This window comes from Octopus sinensis, linkage group LG5 (genome assembly GCF_006345805.1).
Source record: "Octopus sinensis linkage group LG5, ASM634580v1, whole genome shotgun sequence".
NCBI classification, from domain to species: Eukaryota; Metazoa; Mollusca; class Cephalopoda; order Octopoda; family Octopodidae; genus Octopus; species Octopus sinensis.
In genome coordinates, this window is record NC_043001.1 from 115,674,217 (window position 1) to 115,698,795 (window position 24,579).

Genomic DNA, 24,579 nt, shown 5'->3' on the forward strand with positions numbered 1-24,579 from the left:
GATTTCTTTTACAAATACACGTTCTAACAATTTGGATTTGAATGTTCTTGCTTCTGAGAAGAAAGTTAAATCAAATTCTACTGAAATGGTTAATAGAAAAGATAAAATGATACTTGAAGGAAGCATAATTCATCTTTATTTACTGAGTTAAAATTATAGCGATAATAAAAGCGTTTAGCAAAATTAAGGTTAAGAAAAGTAGATATAAAAGTAAAAGTACTGAAGTAGTGAATACTTTGTCATGAATTCAAATCTTACTGAAGACATTGTGTTATATCAATGAGTAAGGCTCATAACAATGCATGAAAAAATGTACATAAAATTGAAGAAAAAAATGTCATTTTCTAGCAGAGAAATCAATACAAAATAGATTATAATATGAACTGAAAACTCATACTGAGAAATTATGTTCTAGTATAGAAAGACAACTGGGTAATGCCATTAGTAGGAGAAGTTGGGAAGGTGAAAGAGGAGAATGAAGTATTGTATCAAAATAAAAACAGGGGACACTAAGCTAAATTAAGAGAAATTAATAGAAGTCAAAAGCATTTATGAACAAGACATGAGAAAATGAAAATGAAAAGATAAGAAAATGAGACAGTGTGAAAGGGTAAGAGTTTTAAATAGATTACATAAACCTTAAAACGCCTGAAGAGATAAACCAGAAGGAAAATTATGTATCTTACAAAAAAATACAAATTTAGTATTTTCAATTTATACCTTAGTTTAAGCCTGTTTTACATACACACATGCACAGAGAGAGAGAGAGAGAGAGAGAGAGAGAGAGAGAGAAAAAGGGAATTTACTAAATTATAACAAAAGGAAATTAACTGTTCTTGAAAAGCCAGTATTTACATTTTTATATAATATTATTAAAAAAGGAACAAATCTTTGTCTGTCTTAGGATATGAAGCTAATTGGAAGCAAATTGACTAATAATTTGGTAATTTAGTCAGTTCTTCTTCTGTGCGAGTGCATACACACAAAAAACAGACTTAAACTAGGATATAGATTTAAAATTCTAAATTTGTATTTTGTTGTAAGATACATAGTTTTTCTGCTGGTCTATCTTTTTTTTAAGTGTTTTGATGTTTATGTAATCTATTAAAAACTCACCTTTTCACACACTCTCATTTTTTCATCTTTTTGTTTTCATTTTCTCAATTGTTACTTCTTCATTTCCTCCTGTCTTGTTCATAAGTGCATTTGACTTCTGTTAACTTCTCGTAACTTAGCTTGATGTCTGTGAGATAGTTTTTAGGTAAGAAAACAAAGAAAAGCTACTAATAACATATTTAAAGCATGGAGAGTTAGAAAATAAACTAGAAATAAATAAGCAGCTAAAAACATCATGATATTAATTAATGATAATATCTTGATATTTTTATCAACTCTGAATATATTTTGGCTTTATTATGACTTTATTAGCAAAGACTAGCCTTGATAGGACTTGCTGAAATAGTGATAAAATTACTAATTAAAATGCACAATAATCCATATTTATTTGAATAGAAAAATAGAATTGGTAAGAAATTAAATATTTCAAGGTATTTATTTAAGACAAAAATAATCAAGCACTTTTGCAGGAACAATGTGATAACTGTTCACAAGCAATGACAGACTTAACATTGGAACATCTCTAACATGCATTATTGTTGGAAGAATTCCATATATGTACAGTGATCTTTTTCCTTTTAGTAAATATATTACAATGGTATAGCATATAAGGTGAAGTATTTCTTTATAGAAAGAATGGTTAAATGTGGGTATAAAAAACATATAGCTTCACAATCACCAAAAAGAAAAATGAATTCTGGTACACATAATTTTAGTATTTAAAAAAAATGACCTTGGATTTAAAAGGGCTGAAAAGATTGAATTTAAAACTTGATAATATCAAGGATTATAATTCTGAATTTATGTATGTATAAATGTGACAGAATGAAATCTGAATGCATTGATTCCGATGCAGTAAAATAACAGAAAGTATATAATGAACTTTTGTAAAGTGAGCATCACATTTTAATCATGAAGTTGTAAATGGTTTCAAGAATATATTTAATGTGGAAAAAACCCAATCATAATTGCTGGTCATTTGTAGAAAATTGACATGAATTCAAATTCTTAATTTTTTTTCAAGAGATTATTCTAAAATGTTCCAAAAATCAATGATATTCATAACTATGTTGTTAAATATCCATACAGTGTTTAAATGATGATGACTCATATAAGAGGAAAGAAATACTGAAATTTAATTGGGTTTACTTCATTGATGCAAATGTTTAGTTATAGATAGACATTTATAAAGACTGAAGATAAATCAAGAAATTGTCAATGAATTATATACAAAAACAAAGCAGTTATAGCATATAACAGAAATCAATAATTTTATGGTAGTATCAGATATTTAGTTCAAATCTTCAGTGCTTGCAAAAGTGTCCATGAAATGATGACAAAGAGACTGATTGGTTGCTCACAAGGTTTCATTCAGTTCTGGAAGCTTCTAGGTTTCTTTTGTTCATCTGAAGAACATAGACCTTCACTGGTAACCTACAAAATGAAAGAATAAAAATGCACATGAGATCCTGATCTCTTAAACAGTTATTTGATGCTTGGTAATTTTGAAAGTAATTACATGCTTTGCAGAAAAATAATTGAATATTAGAGCATGCTTACTTAAATACTAAAATGATTGGAAGTAGTAGTAGTAGTAGTAGTAGTAAGGTTATAAACAAAAAAGATGCGGATGCAGATCCTGTCATGTAATCCTTTAAAGGCTGACAAATGGTTCGCTGTTAGGGTGAAAAGCGTTACAGATGAGCTGTCACCCTGAAATATTCCTGTAGATAATATAACTTTGTTAGTGACTATAGTGGTAGCCCCAGTTCTTATTGATAGTTCTTGTGGGCCATGATGTTGTCAGTCCCTTAATAACAATGAATATATCATTTAGAACCTCAACAAAATGAGGTGACTCTCTTATCCATAAGTAATAAGCAGAATCAAACAACTTCTTAGAGTCTAGCCATACAGTCAATAACTTTTAGCAATGATGTTTTGTTATCTTAAGGAAGGTTGATAAGAAGCTGTTCATCCCAGCCTAAGACTCCTTTCTTTCCTCTTCAGCCTACTCTTCAGCCACCATATTGCTTATTCCACAGTGGACGTGGAGGAATGCATTCAAGAAAACTGAATATAATTCATACATAACCTCCAAGTATGCTATGAGCTTGAAGTTTTTGGTCATATGCTCCTCAGGTTTTGCAACTAGTGTTGTATGTGCAACTGTCTGTCAATCTAGTACATTAATTTCAGTGTTAATTGTTCCTTTGAATAGTTTTTCTTGGGTTCTCCTATAGAACATGTGCTTTCTGTACCAATAACTATCAGCTCTCTCCGAGATGATTTTCTGGTTTGGTAGATTTTGCAGCAACTGTCAGGGGAGTTTACAGTGCGATTCTGATGTGGGGATGAGAGCAAATTTTTCTTGGTGATGTTTGCTTATTGTCATAGTTGTTTGGCACCGAAGTTTGGATAGTTGGGGTATTTTAGATCAGTGAAAGATATATGAAGAGTGTTAGAATTTACATAAAGTTTTAATATTCATGAGTGAAAAAGGTGTAATAGATGTTTTTTTGAGATGTGCACTGTTGTATTTTGGTGATCTTTAACAAAATTAAGTTATTGGTTCTAATTGCAAGATGCTTTACAGGTTTCCATTTCTGAAGAACATCAAGTTGAAACACATATGAATGCTTAGCGATGAAAGAATTCATGGTTGTATGTTTCCATTTTGTAAGTTCAGAAACTCATGCAGAGTTTAAACAAAGACAGGTAGCAAGCCAATTTAGTAACTGAGTGTTTGAGAATTTAAGTAACTAATATCAAAAAACTTTATAAGAATTTAAGAAAATTAATAAAAACTTAAATATCTAAATGTAATTCAGCCTAAAACTGCTGTGAAATGAGAAAAATATCAGAACTATATAGTGAATGAAAAATTCTTGTTTCTTAAAGATAAATTTAGGTAATATAAAATGATAAGAATAAATTAAATCTAATCCTCTAATTCCATAAGTATTTTTAGAAATATATAGAAAATCCAAGCTTCACCAATGAATATGGATGAAATGATAGTGCACAAATCCTGTACATATATAATCATAACTAAGAAAAAGATAAAAAGAGACTTATTTATTTAATATATATAATTCAGTGAACTATAAGTATAAATAGTTTCTTCTTTCATAGGCTTAGATTTTAGTTTACTATTACTTGCATTATTTTATATACCCATGTTCTCCATATGGATATAATCAGGTTAGAATACAAGAGAATGTAAGAAACTGTTAATATAAGTTTAGAGTTTAGGATATTTTTGAATGTACAGTTATACTTCCAGAACATATTTGAGAGATGGTTTTCAATACATGACATCTTCATTAAGGAAATATTACGTAAGAAGTAAAACCAATAAAATAGCTTGACTTTAAATACAGTATTAAATTCATGAATAACAATACTTACAAAATGAAAGAAGAACTTAATCATACCTCAACTATTCTGACACTATCTACTTTCAAGAAAGCAAAGCATGAAAGGTCATTAGATAAGATTATTTCAAAATAAATATGTTTTAAGACAATATCTTCATATAACCACTTATGGATTTATCTCATTTCTTTGTTGTTTTCGTAAATGTCAATAGGGTGGCAACTTTTAGTTTGTGCAGGTGTAGAATACAACAGCTGGGTATAAAATACAGAGTATATAATATATGCAATACATTACAAAGCCCAGCAAAAACAAAAAGTGAAATTATATAGTCAATATTATAAATAATGAGTTTTCTCAGTGAATAAAAATTAGCATGCAAAATCAACCTAGTAGATGACTGAAATTTATTATGTAGATCAGAAAAAGATGAAAGATAAAACTGATATCAGTGGTATTTGAGCTCAGAATACAGTGGGACTAAATTTAACACCTTCAAGTATTTAGTATGGTATTCTATTATATCAGTCACTCAAATATATTTTATTGATATTTAAACATAATGATGTTTAAATAACCTCGTGGCCTATGCCAGGGGTGTAACCAGCTCACTTATGCGTACCTTCCTTAATTGGACACTAAACTCTGCTTGTGAAGACCTGTTGAGGCAAATCGAAATTGAAATAAAATTCGATGACTGACATCCATGCTAGTGGATTGCTAAGAGCACCAACCGAGCATGATCGTTGCCAGAGTAGCTAACTGGCTTCCATGCCAGTGGCATGTAAAAAGCGCCATTCATGCGGGATCACTACCAGTGTTGCCTTACTAGCACTTGTGCTGGTGGCATGTGAAAAAAACATTCGAGCAAGGTCGTTGCCAGTGCAGGTGGTATGTAAAAATTACCATCTGAGAGTGGCCATTGCCATTACTGCCTGACTGGCCCTCGTGCCAGTGGCACGTAAAAGCACCCATTACACTCTCGGAGTGGTTGGCATTAGGAACAGCATCCAGCTGTAGAAACTTTGCCAGATCAGATTGGAGCCCGGTGTAGCCATCTGATTTGCAAACTATAATAAAATGATTCTTAATACTCAAATTTTAATTTTAGTGGCAATGTTTTAAGTAAAAAGTTTCTTATTCTTTACTTTACTTGAAGTAATAGTTAGTCCTATACTTTTAAATGTGTAACAACTTGTTCTGTATTTTTCCAGATTTATAATCGTAAAAATATTGCTTTTCATGCTCACATTTTTCCATGTAATCCATGATTTTTCCACGCATTGCTGTTATAAGTTAATTAATAATGTGTCAGTTAATGATTTAAGATTTTACCTTATAAAATACTCAAAGATAATATTTCAATTTTTCCATGTAAGTGATGATAATATTTCAATTTTTTCATGTTTAATTTAAATATATGTTTTGATTGAATTAATGGCTGGGATTTTTACTATGTTGTTGGTTGCACAATGGTTCACCAAATGTTACAAACAACAAGACCCCAAAACCATCAGTTACCAGGCTCACCTTATGTAACCTAATTTTGCAATAAAAAATGACGACTATTGTACTGTCAATTTTATGTACATATTTGGTTTTTCATAAATTAAAACCATTTTATAAACCAAAAAAACTATTTTTAATTTCCAAATTTAAGAAAATGTTCTTGTTACTTTTTTCTATTTATGAATTTGGTTCTAAAATAATCATTAATCAATCATACAATCTTCGTCTTAAATTTAAGTTTTAGTTACAATTCCACTGAATTTTGTTGCTTAATTTGTTTACATTTTTTTCCATAAATAATAAAACAATGTCAGGCAATTTGGGAGGAAATTTACTATGTCTTAGTATGAAATTTAGCCAATCAACAGACAGTGAGGCATTAAAAGCTAGTTATCATGTTAACCACAAATATCATCTCTAGTTTTAATCAGTGTGGCCTGCTCTAGATGTTCGTCCTCTATGAATAACAGCAGCTCTTAGAGGAAAATTTGTGCCAAATATTTGCTGCCTTTTTGATTTGAAGTTCATTATATCACATTTGATTCTTCCATATTAAAATGTTGATTAATCAAAAGTCTATTAATTTGAATAACAAGATATTTAAATTCAGGAGGAAATTCAATTCTGGAAGTAATTTCATGTTCAGTATTGAGTGAACATGTTTCACAATTTTTTGTAAGTGAATATGTTGTGATTTTAGTAATCAAAAATTTAAATTGTTGAGGACCATTAATTGGTTGCTGAAACAGTTCTTCTTTTAAATCAATAGGTAGTTGTGATTGTCTACCACAAACAACTGTATTGCAGTTGCAAATTATATTTATAAAGATGTTGCAAGTATGTTGGTGCAATCTAATGCATCTAGCAGTGTCATATTTGATGAATGTAAACTTTTGTTGAAATTACATTTGAAAATAAAGATAAATTTCTTTCAAAATTCATGAGCACATTATTGGCTTCTATCATTAAATCTTCCACCAATAATCCTTTCTAAATTTGCATCAGTGTTTTGAATATAATAAAGAATATTTGCGCGTGTGATTTAGGAAAGGGGATACTTTGGCTGCTATTTTTAGCATGTTGAGCGACCAGAAAAAGGCTCTTTCATTGGTTTGATTGCGTGATGAGATTTTTACACATATATGTAATATGTATATTTATCATCAGCAGAAGTTCATTGCATATGCAATGAAATTTTAACATTTTCAAAGTTTTAATTTCAATCATACATATATATTAAGCTGCATATTCTACTCAAAGAAAGAATGAGATATTTGCTAATCTTGATCCAATGAATGTAATTTTTTGTTAATAAATTGCTTATATACTTACCAGCAGGTTTCTTTGAAACGTTAACGTAAGTACCATCCGTGTCTTTAAGAAATTAGAAAAAGAACAAATAGCATGGCTATAAATAATATTTAAATTAAGATAGCTGTGTACTGATTCTACCATAATAAATACTAATGAGATACACTCAAACACACTCACACATACATACATGCATATTAAATACACAAAAGTTAGAGAGTGACATATTTCATAATAGTTCGCTGTCTGTCTATTTTAAAGATAGGTTCTAAGCTCATATGTGTACTAACAATATTGATTGTACTTACTTCGTTGTCCCATTTCTAAATATTTCGGCTCGCTAACCTCAGCACATTGTTCTTCCACAACTTCAAGAAATTAATTAAAAAATAGGCATATTTATTGTTTGGAGAGGATGATTTAAATATTTTGATGATACACAGAAAGTAGCATATATATATATATATATATATATATATATATATATATATATATAGTAGAATAAGAAATAGAAAGCCATTGGTACAGTATTATATATTTGAAAATCTGAATAGAAATGGCGTTTTTGATAATGTTTCCACTTTAATAATTAAATGTCTGCGATCTAGTTAGTTTCATTCACAAAATCAGCTCCCTTTAATTTTGCTCAGCTTGTTTTCAATTTTGGTGTATCGATACTGTTCTGAATTTTGATTATGCTCAACTAATTACTTTATCTCATAAATTAAAGAATCTGATGTTATTTGGAATTAAAGTTGGGAAAAATCTGATCAATTTTAGCCAATCAACAGACAGTGAGGCATTAACAGCTAGTTATCATGTTAACCACACATTCTGCTGATTCTTTACACAATGAGATTCACTTCATCGACATGTTTTGTTTGTGTATATCACTGTTTTTTTTTAAATTTTCTGGAAGATTTATATCTATCAATTAGAATTTTATTGTAAATGTTTTCGTTCAATTATTTTAATATTTTACTTATTCTTTTATATATTTTTCATATATATTTTACATATATTTCATGAAGTTTTTCTGTTTTTACTGTTGCTTTGAATAGCCACATCCACATTCAAGCCATTTAATTGTACCACTCTGAAGGAGATTTTGAAAACAGCGGTGGATGCAATAAATTATAAAGTCACTCGTAGATGTGCTCCATTCTCTGATGCCCAGACATTCTCTGTCCACTCTCTCTGTCATTTCTACTGTACTATATGGCTTCTGCTCCTTGCAGCTAGCTGAGCTCACCCCACCTCCTCTCAAACGTTCCCATCCCATTTGCCTCTTCTCTTTTCATCATCTCTCTTATGTCCAAACCCATCCAGCCCTACCTAAAAGACCTCATACTTATGGCTATGCTCAGTTTTTCCTCCCCAAAATGGTTTCTCTCAAGAAATCCTTCCCTGCTCATATCTTTCCCACAGATGTTGGTTTATGAAGGTTCACAAGGCATATCAATGGCCTTAATCATTAACCTCATTCATCCAGATGGTCTGTGAAGGGCATAGGCAATGTCCCTTTTTCAAACCCAACATAGGTAGAAGACAAAATATAAAAAAAAGATCAAACCAAAACTAGGCTGAAAGATTCTTGCTCAAGGTGTGATGGAGTTGGATTGAACTCAATACTAACATGTCAGGATTATGATGTGAACTTATTAATCACCTGGTCGTGTACCCCTCCCACAAACCTGTCAGAGATGTAGAAGCAAAACTGTGCGCGTGGTGGGCAAGTAATGTAAATGGTAGGTTTGGATCCAGCTGAGGTAGAAATAATAAACCCCATGGAACTGAAGCTGGCAGATTGAATCAGAATCAAAATTATTTCCTAAATGATACAGAAGGAAAAAAGGGCACAGAATTGAGGGTTGGGATGTGAAAGACAGAAATTGTGAGGAAATTTTCCAATGTATGAAACATAAAAAGATTAGAAACAAAATGAAGGAAACCTGCCCACCTCACTTTTCTTTTTCCATGAGGTATGGAACTTTGAAGGACAGTTGTTCCAAAAATTATGTCCAGAATGGAGTGCCAGACTAAATGCTTTGTTCTATTTAGTTCTGTTCCTCTGCATTCTGAGTTCAAATCTCACACAAGTCAGCTTTAACTTTAATCCAACAGGTATCAATAAAATAAATTATACTAGAATAGCTTGCCAATAACATCACATTTCTCCTTCCTTTTGATTATCTTTATTCTTGTATTGGAAAAGGGGATTATCACATTGACTCCTCTTCCTTTTGTTTTTGTACAGGTGCATTATACATACATCTTTGAACTGCTGGGGAACAGATCCAGTTTCCCAGATCAAACAGATCAATTTGCACAGTTTATTTACAATTTGTCTGCTACCATGCTTGCACACCTCTATGGGAATATCGTCTTGTCCAAGATCTTTACCATTGGAAAGTTTTTCAATAACAGTACTTGTCTCTTCCAAGGAAGGATGTTCCACTAGTTCTTCAGCATTGCGAGTGGATTCTTGATTTGATACAGATTTAAAGTGTTCAGGTAATCTTTTTAGAATTTCATCTTTCCTACTTATGAGTTGTGTTACATCGTTAGAGAGAATAGATTCTGTACTACCTTTTTTTGGACCAAACACATTTTTCAGAATGTTATACAGTGTTCTCAAGTTGTGAGAGTTAGCTGCCTGTTCCAATTCTTGGGCTTGTTTCGTCCACCAAACTTTTCATCTCATGCAGTTTTCTGCATAGATTTTCTCTAGAGATGTATAGGAATCTGGATGTTGGCAAATTTTTGTCTGAGATCCATGTCTTTTGTCTCTTGTGCAAAGTTTCTAGGAGAGGTTTAATTTGAGAATCATTCTTGTTGGTGTTTGTGCTTCACAAATTCTAGAACTACTTCAGCAGATGATTTGATGCTGTCATGTATATTGTGCCACCAAATTTTTAGGCATTCCTCTATTTCTGCAAGCTTTGAATTTAAATGTATTTCAAATTTTTTTATCATTTATAGATTTTTTTAAAGAAGCAATGTTTATTCTCGGATGTAAACTGGATTTTAGTGGCCTCTTTCCATATGGATTAACTAATACCTTGCTGTGAATCATTCTGTGATCCAAGTAACACTTGGATGTTATGTGAGTTCTGGTGAACCCGAAATCACTGCAATCATTGTTCTTAGTTATAACATAGTCCACATATATCAGTGACCAGATCAGGGATGCTTCCAGGTGCTTTTGTATTTATTTGCTTACATAAACACTGCATCTGGTGCTGTTCCAGTCCCATTCATCTAGAGGTCATGTGTCTGTAGATGAAGCCTCACTGAACAGCAGAATTCAAATGCCACTCAAGGAGAAGGTTGCTGGTCGGGACCAGTTTTTTTGGAAATCAATTAAAGGCAGAAAGAAGAGAGTGACAGAATTATTGAAAGAGGTGACACTACTGTGAAGAGATAAGCTGAATTTTCCAATCATTTCCAAGCTCAAAAATGTGCTTCATTTGTATGACAAATGCACCTAAAAAAGACAATTTGAGCCATTAGAGGAACTGTTCAATATCAACAAAGTCTGCAATGAATGGCTCAATGCTGATGATAAAATGCTTTACTCTATCCAACTCCAAAGCCAGGGCAAAATGGGTTATTCAACAAGTAAAGCTGCAAGCAAGCACACTATCCATAATTCCAAGAGAAGATGCTCGGATGCTGAAGCCTCCCATTCTTTATCAAACTCAGCAACCCTGGAACTGACAGTGACTCTGAAGAAGAACAGATTGAAGAGTATAATTATGGTGAAGATGACATATTTGATGACAAATGTCTCTACCTACAAAGCTGCGAAAATCTGCAAAGAATTGTCAGAGGAGGACATTGATATCCCAGCTCCTAGTCAGCAAGGCATTTTACAATGCACTGTTTGAGAAAGCTGGTGTAATGAAGAAACACTTGATCAATACAATAGGCAATCAGAAATGGGACCTGCATTTTGATGGTAAACATATTGACGGAAATGAATATCAAGTGGTAATTCATCAAGACAAAACAAGTGAAATTAAGCTGGCTGCTCTGAAGCTGTGTGGTGACAAGGTCGAAAGCATTGCAGAAGGATTGAAAAGCATCTTGGATGAATTTCACTAATGATTATTGCTGATACGACGAGTGTGAATACCGGATGAAAGAGTTGGGTAGTGGTTAGACTGCAGAGAATTTCTTGAACAAATGCTATGATGAGCCACAATTCATGAGCAACAAACACCGTGTCTTGGACAGAATCCTGCATATTTTTATGGATGAGGAGCTAGCTAGTGCAAGCAATTCACTCAACATCGGATATTTTCTTGTCAAAGAACTCATGACAAGGTATGAAGAACTCCAAGGCTCCTTCCAGAATGGAAATCGTCATAGTAGATCAAGCTGGTTGGAGAGATATGAAGTTTCTGTTTCACTTAACCCATGCCTTCAAGTTCTTCCATGGAAAGAGAGACATCCCTTTCATCAAGTTTCAGAAAATTCCAAACATCAGTAATGCCAGATGGAATTTGCAAACAATCCTAGCCCTTCTTATATTTTTACTTACGTCACGTGTGAGAGATTGCAGATGGTCTGCTAGATCATCTCATATGACTGGGCAGACCACTGGTTCAGTGACCAAGTGTATAGAGCTGAAGATTATGCAGAGCTATCACAAACCTTACTACTCTACAAGACTTCTTTGATATGCTTGACAAATCACTGGAAACAAGAGCTCTCAAAACTAAAGATCAGCAGAAGCAATTAATGCTGTGAGTGAGCAATTAAGGTCATGCAAGAACTACACACCACATGCAAGAACAAAGCTAACCTGCCATTGAGGTTCATTCTCTCTATTAGACTTGCCGCAACTTGACTATTGACTAATTTGACTTTATATGACTTACCTTCTCTTTATTGGTCTGGAATGTAGAATATAATTCTTTTAACAGTTATGGATCTTTTTTTCCTTTATTGTTTATTATTCTATCAGGGTTCTAGTTTTGGGAAACCCACCCAAATGCAACCAAGTATAAAAATTTCAAAGTTAGTCATGAGTGAACTTTTTTGAGCAAATAGAAAAAAAAAACATTGATTTTCATAGTCTTCTAGCAAAAACTCGACAGAATATGATACAGGACTACGGGGTTACAAAAAAGTTGTATCCTCAGTGCACACAGCACGTTGAGATACTGTGACCAGGTTTTGGGTAGGTATTCTGCTTGCTATGGGCAGGTCTTCTTGAGCATGGCAGGGCACCAACCCTCCCAATCCATTGTCATCTCTTCTGTAAGGCTCAGCATTTTGAGATCAGTTTGCACAACCTCATCCCATACTGGTGGCAAAGATCTCTAACAGCATTTACTAAGACATCTGAAGATGATGCAATACTACTATTTAGTGCATCATTTTTATGAAACAAACAATTAGTATTGCATCATAATTCAACAAGTATAAAACATTGACAGCCTGCCAACTATTCATTTGTCCTTTGTAATCCTTCCACGAAATATCAAAGAATCAAAAGCTAAGCCTTGAAGAGATTTCACAATTGTTATCCAGCTTCCATAAAGAATGGGAAAAAATTATTTGTGATGAATCTTCTTTTCCTGAAGATGATAATGAAAGTGATCATGCCAATATTGCCTGTTCAGAATTGGATATGATGAGAACAAAATGATTCTTCAAATCCTTCGATGATGCATGTAGAACATTATTTGAAGGATAAGTCTGAAACTGAAAGGACTCAGGAAGAACACTATTGAAAGGGCACAAGAAGAACTCCACCCAACAATGTTTACATGAACAGCTTGGACCTTCCCTTTTTGCAACTAGATTTTAGGATTCAGCTCTTTCATCATTTATATTATTCATGAAGCCAAATCTGGAAATCCAAATATGGACAAATGCTGAAGGAACTTGGGTCTATAAAGATAAGTGAATAGAAATAAACTCTGCTGAATTTAGAAAGTCTATTGGATTGATTATTCTTATTGTAGTTTCCAAATCCAAGCATGAAAACATTACTCAAACTTAGAGTTTTAGAGACAGACACCCCCATTGCAAACACACACACACACACACACACACACACACACACACATGAATGCATTAATGTACATATAAACTTATATATGAATACATACATCCACATGCACATATATATTGGTGATGTACACAAATACATAACAGGTATACATAATACTGACATAAGCAACCCATATTGATTCCTGTGTGTAGAAATCAATGGCTTCATAAAGTACAACTGTAACAACTAATGTGAAACAAACGCATACATACATCATCATCATCATTTAACGATGCTAGCACGGGGTTGGACAGTTCGACCAGGGTCTGGGAAGCCAGGAGGCTACGCCAGGCTCCAGTCTGATCTGGCAGTGTTTCTACAGCTGGATGCCCTTCCTAAAGCCAACCACTCCGTGAGTGTAGTGGGTTCTTTTTACATGCCACCGGTACAGAACCCAGTCAAGGTGGCGCTGGCATCGGCCATGTTCGGATGGTGCTTTTTATGTGCCACAGGCACAGGTATCACAACTACAATTTCCATTTGATTTTTATTTTGATGTTGATGTACTTGACTCAATAGGTCTCCTTAAGCACAGCAGGTCACCCTACGATCCAAGGTAAGCGCAGCAGGCCGTCCTGCGGTCGAAGGTACTTTGGATGGGTTGGGGCTGCTATGTGAAGCTGGTGCAGGAAACAGCCATGAACTCACGTTATCTGTCAGGTCTTCGCAGTCACAGCATACCTCCAAAGTTCTCAGTATTTCGTCATTGCCTCTGTGAGGCCCAATGTTCAAAGGTCATGCTTGACCACCTAATCCCATGTCTTCCTGGGTCTACCTCTACCCCGGATTCCTTCAACTGTTTGGGAGTAGCACTTCTTCACTCATCTCTCCTCATCCATCCATAGTACATGACCATACCAGCGCAAACATCTCTCTTGCATGCCACATCTGATGCTTCTTATGTCCAGCAATTCTCTCAGGGCACTTACACTGTCGTCTGTGCACACTGACATTACACATCCAGCAGATCATACTAGCTTCATTTCTTTCAAGCCTACACATGTCCTCTGCTGTCACATCCCATATTTCACTACCTTGAAGCAAGGCAGTTTTCTCACATGTGTCATACAATCTACCTTTCACTCTGAGCGAGAGACCCTTTGTCACCAGTAGGGGTAGAAACTTTCTAAACTTTGCCCAGGCTATTCGTATTCTAGTGGTGACACTCTCTGAGCATCCACCTCCACTACTAACTTGGTCACCTAGGTAGTGGAAACGATCAACTACTTCTAGTTTCTCCCCCTGGAGTGTGGTGGAATCTGTTTTCTGAGTATCCATTGTGTCTATTGCCCCTGTGTATCTGCTGCGTATGAAAGCTATCTTCTCAGTTTTCCTCTGATGTTGCTACACCTCTTATGCGTCCATAGCTTACATTGGGTACATCTTATGGAGTTTCTACCTACACCTTTTCTACAGATTGAGCGGGGCCACCTACCTAAGGGTGTGTGTGATGAGTTCACCTTCCTACTTAAATAACTTTGTTCTTCGCTACATTTACTATAAGGCCTTTTGATTCTAAACCCAACTTCCACACCCAAAATTTCTTTTCTAGTTCCGGTAGTGATTCTGCTATGAGGGCCAGGTCATCAGTATAGAGGAACTCCCAGGGGCAACCCGTCTTGAATTCCTCTGTTATTGCTTGGACGACTATGATGAATAAAAGGGACTGGGGGCTGAACCTTGGTGGACCCCTACTTCTACCCGGAATTATTCACTTATATTAATATAACAAATAAAAATAAAAATATACAAAACATACAGAAATCAATGAAGAGAGAAAAGAAACAGTAAGATGATAGATGTTGACTTCATCAGGTATTTCTGTTTATTTCGAAACCTACAATGAACAGGTCATTTCACAGATGCTAAACTATAAATTTCACAGGGTAAAACATTAAAATTGACACCACTAAGTTGAGAATGCTACATCACAGAAAATTTCTGTCTCACTATTGGCTAAAAATACACAGTTTTTTTTAAAGTTTTCATCAAATTTTTTCTCCACAAGTACATGGCTTCACAGGAATAAGCATGTAAACTACATCAATATAACCGATTTTCAGATATTTGACTTCCTTTTAAGAGATGCAGATTTTATGAATGAAACAAACAAGATCTGATGTGGATAAGTTTAGAAAAAGGTAACTCTTGAATTCAGATAGTCAACCAAGGCATGGGTGAGGGCAGTTGCTGAGGCCATCGCTTCTGCTTTCCTTTTCTAAAGTTCTTTACTGGCCTGTTGCTGTGGAAGGACCTTCAAGAAAAAAGGAAGGCAGAAGCAATGGCCTCAACAACTGCCCTCACCCATGTCTTGTTTGACTAACTGAATTCAGGAGTTACCTGTTTGTAAACTTATAAACATCTAATTATTGAAGTGGAAAAATGATCAGAAAAGCCATTTCTATTCTTTTTTCTTCAAATATAATTATATATATCCACATATATGTATTTAGAAACAAAAAATACTTAAATCCAGTCAAAGTCCATGTACTGAATATGTTCTTCATCCTCTCATTTACATATTGCATAAAAGAAAAGTATTGGCTAATAAATCTATTTGGTATGAACAAGAGTAAACAAAGAGTAATTTTGGTTAATATGCCATTTCAAACTTAGACTTTGGAAAGAGGGTTCCTTAGTAAAGTGGCACCCAAAATTCTATTCTACAAGAAAAATGCTAATGGTTATGTAAAAGTAGTACTTATTGAGAGGCTGAATGTACAAAATTTACTTCACTGGGATATAATCTCAGAATGTACTAACAGTAAATTTAATTCTGTCAATATTTAGTACAGTTTGTACTTTTTCCCTCACTTCAATATTTGGTGGTGATATTACCATTAAGAGAAGCCATTCACAAATATGTTTAGAGCAATAAGGGTTTTTCTGAGATTACATTCTTGTTAGAGTTATCCATAAGCAGGAGTGATTTTGGATACTGAAGGGGAAAAGCTGATCCCATTTACCTTTGGAAATCTGTTCCATTTTTTGTGTCTCATGTCTAAGCAAGTATCTACTGAATTCAATATTAGTTGTATACCAATTTGGGTTATTTGTTTAAATAAAACTTTAAAAATATATGCATATGAACTGCATTAATAAAGGTAAGATAAATAAAGGTGTAAAATATAAGTTACATATGAATGTTTGCAAGAAGTTCTTTGCATATGCAATGAAATTTTAACACCTTCAAAGTTTTAATTTCAATCATACATATATATTAAGCTGCATATTCTACCCAAAGAAAGAATGAGCCAAACTATTTGCTAATCTTGCTCTAATGAAAATAATTTTTTGTTAATAAATTGCTTATATACTTACCAGCAGGTTTCTTTGAAACGTTAACGTAAGTACCATCCGTGTCTTTAAGAAATGAAAAAAAGAACAAATAGCATGGCTATAAATAATATTTAAATTAAGATAGCTGTGTACTGATTCTACCATAATAAATACTCATGAGATACACTCAAACACACTCACACATACATACATGCATATTAAATACACAAAAGTTAGAGAGTGACATATTTCATAATAGTTAGCTGTCTGTCTATTTTAAAGATAGGTTCTAAGATCATGCAATATTGATTGTACTTACTTCGTTGTCCCATTTCTAAATATTTCGGCTCGCTAACCTCAGCACATTGTTCTTCCACAGCATCAAGAAATAAAATGAAAGGCATATTTATTGTTTGGAGGGTGTGATTTAAATATTTTGATGATACACAGAAAGTAGCAGCTATATGTAGATAGTAGAAAAAGAAATAGAAAGCCCTTGGTACAGTATTAGTTATCTGAAAAACTGAATAGAAATGGCTTTTCTGATAATTTTCCACTTTAATTATTAGGTGTTTATAAGTTTAGAGAAAGGTAACTCCTGAATTCAAATAGTTACCCAAGGCATGGGTGAGGGCAGTTGCTGAGGCCATTGCTTCTGCTTTCCTTTTCTTTTTGTAGTTCCTTCCTGGACTGTTGTTGTGGAAACCTTCAAGAAAAAGGAAAGCAAAAGCAATAGCCTCAACAACTGCCCTAAATCATGCTTTAGTTGACTAACTGAATTCAGGTGTTACCTGTTTGTAAACTTATAAACATCTAATTATTGAAGTGGAAAAATTATCAGAAAAGCCATTTCTATTCTTCATTTTTGTATTTGGTTTGCAAAATTCTTTATATGAGTTTGTGTGTTGAAGCATATTTTGTGGTGTCTGGGGAGAGTCATTCTCTTTTATTGCCTTATTATTTAACACACTTACCTGTAAATTTTCCACTCATTTATATATATATATATATATATATATATATATATATATATATATATATATAGTGAGAATTTACAAAAACAAAACAAAACAAAAGACAAAGATGGGTGTGTAAACAACAAACAGATGTATTAGTTTAACGCTCGGGAAGTGAGAAAGTCTTTTATGTTTCAAGCCGACGCTCTTTGACAGAAAGGAACACAGAAAAAACAGGGACCGAATATAAAAAGAGGGAGAGAAAATAAAAAAGGTTTAGTGGCTCGCGATCTATCATGGCGAATGATATATATATATCCGGCAAAAAGAAAATGGAGGGGATACAAAAATTACATAGATCAGCCAGTAGGCATTCTATTAAGTCTATCTATTCCAAAACAAAAGGGAGTATTATAAAAATACATACACATTCAAAGACTGTGTGCTACACAAATATATACAAGTAAAACATAAAATATCAGTTCCTTACGGCCGTTTCTGCCAAGAGGCCACAATATCCTCCATCTCTTCAGTGTTCTGTAGGGATTAGTAGATAGAGTTTGGATGCTGAGTGTGCTAATGATTTTGTAAAAGTAGAACTTATTGAGAGGCTGATTGTACAAAGTGTACTTCTCTAGGATATAATCTCAGAATGTACTAACACTAATTTAATTGTCAATATTTAGTACAGTATGTACTATTTCCATCAATTCAATATTTGGTTCTGATATTAACATTAAGGGAAGCTATTCACAAATATGTTTAGAGCAATAAGGGTTTTTCTAAGATAAATTTCTTGCTAGAGTTATAAATAAACAGGAGTGATTTTGGATACTGGAGGAGAACAGTTAATCACATTTACTATTGCAAATTTATTCCCATTCATTGTGTCTCATGCCTTGGCAAATATCTACTGAATTCATTATTACTTAATTATTTGGATTTTTTTGTACAAATTAAGGCTTACAAAATAAATTTTTATGAACTACATCATTAAGGGTAAGGATTGATAAAAAGGTAAAATATCAGAGTTAAATAGGAATATCTGTAAGAAGTTTATCGTATATGCAATGGAATTTTAATATTTTGAAAGGTTTTTAGGTGTGGCTGTGAGGTAAGAAGTTTAATTTCCAAACACATGGGTCTGGGTTTCGTCATATGATGTGGCACCTTGGGCGAGGGTATTCTGCTATAATCCTGGGCTGACCAAAATCTTGTGAATGGATTTGGTATATATATAAGGGAGTGTGTGTGCCTTTGCGTTTGATTCCCATCACCACTTGACAATTGTGTTGGTTTGTTCACATCCACATAACTTAGCAGTTTAGCAAAAGAAACCAATAGAATAAGTAAAAGGCTTAAAAATAATAAGTACTCGGGTGGATTTGTTGGACTGAACCCTTGAAAGTGGTGCCTTAGCATGGCTGCAGTCCAATGACTGGAACAAATGAAAGACATGCATTAAGCTGCCTCTACTACTCAAAGAAAGAGTGAACCAAAATTTTGCTAACTCTTGCTCTAATGAATGAAATTTTATTATTCGATTGCTTATATACTTACCATCAGGTTTCCTTGAAACATTAACGTAAGAAATCTTCATGTCTTTAAAAAATTAGAAATAAAAACAATAAATAGCGTTATGTTAGTATTGTGTTGATACTACAATAATAAATGCTAATGAGACAGACTCAAACACACTCATACACACATATTAAAGATAAAAGTTAGAGAATGATACATTTCATGACTGTTAGCTTTCTGTTAATGTTTAAGATAATTTCTAAGATCATGCTGTGTACTAACAATATTGTTTATACTTACCTGCTGGTTTCAATTCTAAATAACTGGGCCCACTAGCTTCAGCATATTGCTCTTCATTAGCTTCAAAAAATTATAGAAAGATGTGCACATTTATTGTTTGGAGAGGATAGTTTTAATATTTTGATATTGTACAAAAAGTAACTAAAAAAAATAAAATACTAGTGAGATCTGTGGAAATTCCACAGAACGAAAGAGATTAAGCAAAGCTATTTAAGAAAGAAAGGATGATTGTTATTTGTATTTTGCTAAGTGATTTCACTTCCAGTTGCAAAATAGTATATGATTTTGAAATTTCCTTCTGCTAAGCACCTTATATTTCTCTCTTTCTCTCTACCTCTTCAACAAACATTTTAACCATGTAATTCCCATCTTCATGTCTTTAACATTTCCCTCTTTCTCTTTCCACCCTACAGTATGTCATTAACACTTCTCTCTCTCTCCCACTTTCCTCTCATCGTATTTGTGTCTTGCTCTTTGCCTCCCCCTTCAACTAACTACGTGATGCATTTGACCTTAGTGTATTATTATACTCCTCTCTTCTTCTTGCTTCTCTACTCACATTTCTCCCTCTCTCTCTCACTTTTACTGAACCTCTCACTCATTCCATTTCCACCTCTCTAACAAACTAAAGTATAACAGGTGAACAAACAAGCAAATTATTATATAGTGTATATTTTATATGCAACAATGTTTTCACACATGCTACCCCAAGAAACCGAACTAAATCAGCTCTTCTAAACAGTATCTTTCTCTTCTTCACATTTCCTCTTCCTGCCATTAAAAACATCTCCTAAGTATGGTTCACCTCCTATTGACATTTCTCCTTTATCCTTACCATCAATGAGCTAACCTCCACTGTTGTTATTGATTTTCCCTTTTTCCACTACTCACCACATCTTACATCTGCTGCCACTTCCAACAGACATCCATTCCAGGTTCCTACCACAAATGATCCTCCACCCTTCAAATTGGTATCCCTTTCTTAATTTCCCCACTAATCACAACTGCCAGCCCCACAACTCATGACCCTATAATGAGCCCTCCATCATTCTCCTGTCGAAAGTGCTATGCTGCTGCTGTAAGAGACAAAAATAGAATACACCATACATTTATACCATACATATTGCCATCTCTGTACTGTGAGTTGCCACTTCCTTTCCTTTGTACTATTTCCAGTCAGCATCTATTCCTTTTTCTTACTGTGTCCCCTTCTATACGTAAATCCTTTCCCTGTTCATGATTTATTAAAACTCCTATGTTCATTTGACCTGTTTCATTCCATGGTTTGTATTCACCTCCTTTTCTCCCAAACTCTTACAACCTTACACACCAGCATCCCTGATTCTGAAGTATCATCACTATAAATACAGAATGGAAGAAGATATGAGAGTGGAGGTCAAGTAGACAGCACGAACGTGTGTGTGTGTATATATATATGTATATGTGTGTGTGTGTGTGTGTGTGCGCATGTGTATGTATGCTTCTCTGGAGGCTGTCAAAATGATGTAGATGCCTCCAATGAGTAACAGATTTTGTTGAATATTCTGCTGCTTTAAATAAAGTATATATATATATATATGTGTGTGTGTGTGTGTGTGTGTGTGTGTGTACATATATATATATAAGATGTGTTTCAAAGCACAGTAAGTTCATATTTATGTGAATTTTTGTGATGAAGATGATTCAATCACTCTTCATTGAACTGAATTGGTTGACTGCTGTGTAATCCATCCTTGAGGTCAAAATTCCCATTTTTGAAGCTCAAAAACCAATGGTGGGTAGTAGTTTGAGAAATTGCTCCTTCTCAATACACAGGACAAATCTCAAAAGCAGCTTTGGCAGGATTAACAAATTGATTAAATGAAAAAGCAAATGGTGTGGAAAATGCTAAGTTTTTTACCTCTTGAAAGTGCATTTTAATGATCTGAAAATGCACAAAAATCAATAAAATTTAAAAAATCAAAATTCATCTTGTTGAGCAGAAATTTCTCTCAAATAACATAAAAGGTTTTGCCAATGTATTTTATTTCCGTGCACATTGTTAAATGTGAAGAAAAGACCTATGAATTATTCCTCAGCCCAATGCGTTAAGGGCTGGCCAAAATCACTGGACAGCAAATCAAAACCATTTAATTCCAAGATTTACTTATGTTTAACAACTGAATGGGTTTAATAAAAGCAACTAAATGTAAAACATCATGGAAATTGTTCAAACTGAAGACCTTCTTGAGTGACACATTTTTCCATTTGAGTCAATACAGAATTACAGCAGAGAGTATTTATGGAAATTTGATTTGCTGTTGGGTAACTTTTCATCAAACTGTATATATATATGGTGGTAGTACTCTGTCAGTTACGACAATGAGGGTTCCATTTGATCTGATTAATGGAACCGCTGGCTCATGAAATTAACGTGCAAGTGGCTGAGCACTCCACAGACGTGACTGCAAGTATGCTGCCCTAACAACTGGGCTATTGTGCCTCCACTATATATATATATATGTATATATATATATATATATATATATATATATATATATATATATATATATTTTGTGAAATAGAAAGATGAATAATCTTGTTGCAGATTAATCAAAAGTTTAACCGATACCTTGGTAGCAAAATCACAGCAGAAGACAGCACGGTTGGAGGTACAACCATATGGTGTTGCAACCGTGCGTTGGTGCGGATAATTGAATTTTAATATTATTAGTGAATTGAAGAAATGGAGTTGAACGAAGATTGAACAGAAATCGTTTTATTGCATTCTACACGTGTTTCGAAAGGCACAATTTACCAAATTCCGATTGAATAATGAGACCATATTGTGTCTTTCCTTCAGGAAGAAATAGGAAATCCGTTGGAAAAAACAAAAACAGAACAGAGGCGGAGCAAAACAAATCGAACAAGGCTCCTAAGAGCCCATGGCCAAACTGTTTATCAATGTATGTTGAAAACGGGTGGTGGGTGCGTTGAAGATTTTAACGGGTCAGGCAGCGGTCATTCCGGTGGGTGAGGGCACGGGGTGCGTAGATGTTCTTTGTGACCGAGACTAAAGTTCTGACTATTTAAAGAATATTAGGTGTATTATATGGGGCGAGACAAAATCTACTTAGAAACATGTGTGTGTGTACTGTTCTATATATGTGCGGCCGCAAGTTGGTAAGAAGCGCTACACTCTGGTCACTGCTGAGAAATCCGTCAGGGGGTAGAAAATATTTTATGTGTACGTGTGTGCGTTTGATCGCGCGGCCGTCAGTTGGTAAACAGCTCTACACAATGGTCACTGCTGTAAAATCCGTCGGGCGGCAGAAAAATATTTTATGTGTGCGTGTGTTCGTCTAATCATGCCTTGTCAAAGAAACCCCCCGTCGTCAAAAACAAAACACCATTCGTCTCCCAGGAGTAATTCCCCTTGCAATGGTTAATCATATTTCTCTTAAAAGCTTTTTCAGACTTTATTACCAAGGGCTATTTTCATATAAGTAGTGTAACCGGGTGCAGGTATTATTTATAAGCGTTATTTATAAGCAAGATAAGTATAACGCCGCCAATGGGGGCATCGAAAAGCCGACTGTAAAAGTCCGTTTACCATCCGGTCTCTGGCGAACAATATATGGAAGAGTTCGGAGACACAAAGGTTGCACTTCCTTCTGCCCCTGTCAAATGGGAGGGCCACCGACAAAATTGACCATTCCAGCCTGTAGCTTGAGTTCGTATTCTTCAATCGCCATATTAGCTTGCTAAGTCCCGTGGTCTGGCGTTTATTCACGTCTCGAAAAGTTGCGTAATGGTTGGAGATTCGTAAGGCCAATCTTGACGATGAGGCCCCGACATAAGCGTAGACATCTGAGTCCGTGTAAACCTTGCATTGGTAGACGGCGCTTCTGATCTTGGAGTTCACCGACGTGAACCTTATTCTGTTAGGATTAGTTTCTGAAATTAGAACTGTGTTACTGTCACTATATTTGTTGCGAGAACTGCAGCCGCTTACTACTTTATTTTCCACTACGTCACTGTTAACTAACGGAATAACCCCTGATTCTACACTATCAATCAGAGTGCTGTCATTGCTAGTGCCCGTGGTGCTGCTATTGCCGGAAACGATGCTGGAGTTGCTATTGGGACTCTCTACCCTAACGAGCCGAGCTGCGCTCACCTCACTACTGCCATTGCTACCGTCAATGACAACACCCTTATTTATAACTATACCCCTAGCATATAATCCCTGGTTGGAGCTGAGATTATGAGTCACTGTACTGGCTCTCATATCATTATTGCTACTATTATTATTCCTACTGAGCATTAAACCGGGAGCGGAAGAAGCTGTGCCTCCGGAAAAAGGTGATAGGGTCTTAGTAAGCAGCCTATTATTATGGGAGGCGATTATCTAGGCGAGGTTTTTAGTGTTGGAGAAAGCTATCCTAACTTTATGCGAGTTAACCGTGGAGTAATATTTGGAATTTCTGGGGAAGTTATTGGCGATGGCTTGTCGAAACATGAGGGGGAGGTTAGTTCTAATCTGCTTACCAAAGGGAATTACAAACCATATATGCTTATTCCTATTTATGTGGTGGGTCGGGACGCCAGCTCTCGCATTCGGGTGGGTGATTCTCGGATGAATAACGGGTTTTGGGTTAGTGTGAGATCCCCCGGACCGATAATTATCCTTGTTCGCTAAATTAAATGCGAGAGCGACTGCCCCAGCACCCGTCGCGCTCCCGTCACTACTTAAATTGTTTATGTTATTATAGACGGCCCTATCCTGATGACCGAATGATGGCATCGGAAGGGCCGGATCAATATAAATTACCTTCTGCCTATAACCGGCCTTGGATAGTGCGGCGTTATAAAATTCCGCTTTCTGCATAAAAATATCGGCACTAGCGGACAAGCCAGACAATCTTAGAGAGATGTTTTTAACCAAATTGTCTGTTACGGTTTTGGCATGATTGGAGAAGACACTGACATACTTCAAATTAGTAGAAGGCTTATGGTAAGGGCAGTATGAGTCGCTATTAAGGTTAAGTGTAACGTCTAGGAAATTAGCCTTGGTGAGTTCATTATCAAAAACTATATTCATGCCCATTCTATTAAAAAACCTAGCTAACCTGCTCTTAGTTTTCTGCACTATTCTGTTCG

At 34.7% G+C, this 24,579-nt stretch overlaps 1 protein-coding gene across 1 annotated transcript in view; it reads right to left on the reverse strand.

Annotated features, from left to right (window-relative positions):
- Nucleotides 1-622: 622 nt before the first annotated feature.
- The window catches only part of LOC115212249, a 142,050-nt gene continuing 118,093 nt past the window's right edge, over nt 623-24,579 (reverse strand). Inside the window, exons 14-20 of the mRNA XM_029781087.2 lie at nt 19,438-19,497; nt 19,177-19,218; nt 16,980-17,042; nt 16,703-16,744; nt 7,623-7,682; nt 7,336-7,377; nt 623-2,550 (exon numbers count right to left, since the gene is read on the reverse strand). Of these exons, the coding sequence (XP_029636947.2) occupies nt 2,540-2,550; nt 7,336-7,377; nt 7,623-7,682; nt 16,703-16,744; nt 16,980-17,042; nt 19,177-19,218; nt 19,438-19,497 (320 nt within the window). The 3' untranslated portion in view covers nt 623-2,539. The remainder of the gene's footprint in view (nt 2,551-7,335; nt 7,378-7,622; nt 7,683-16,702; nt 16,745-16,979; nt 17,043-19,176; nt 19,219-19,437; nt 19,498-24,579) is intronic.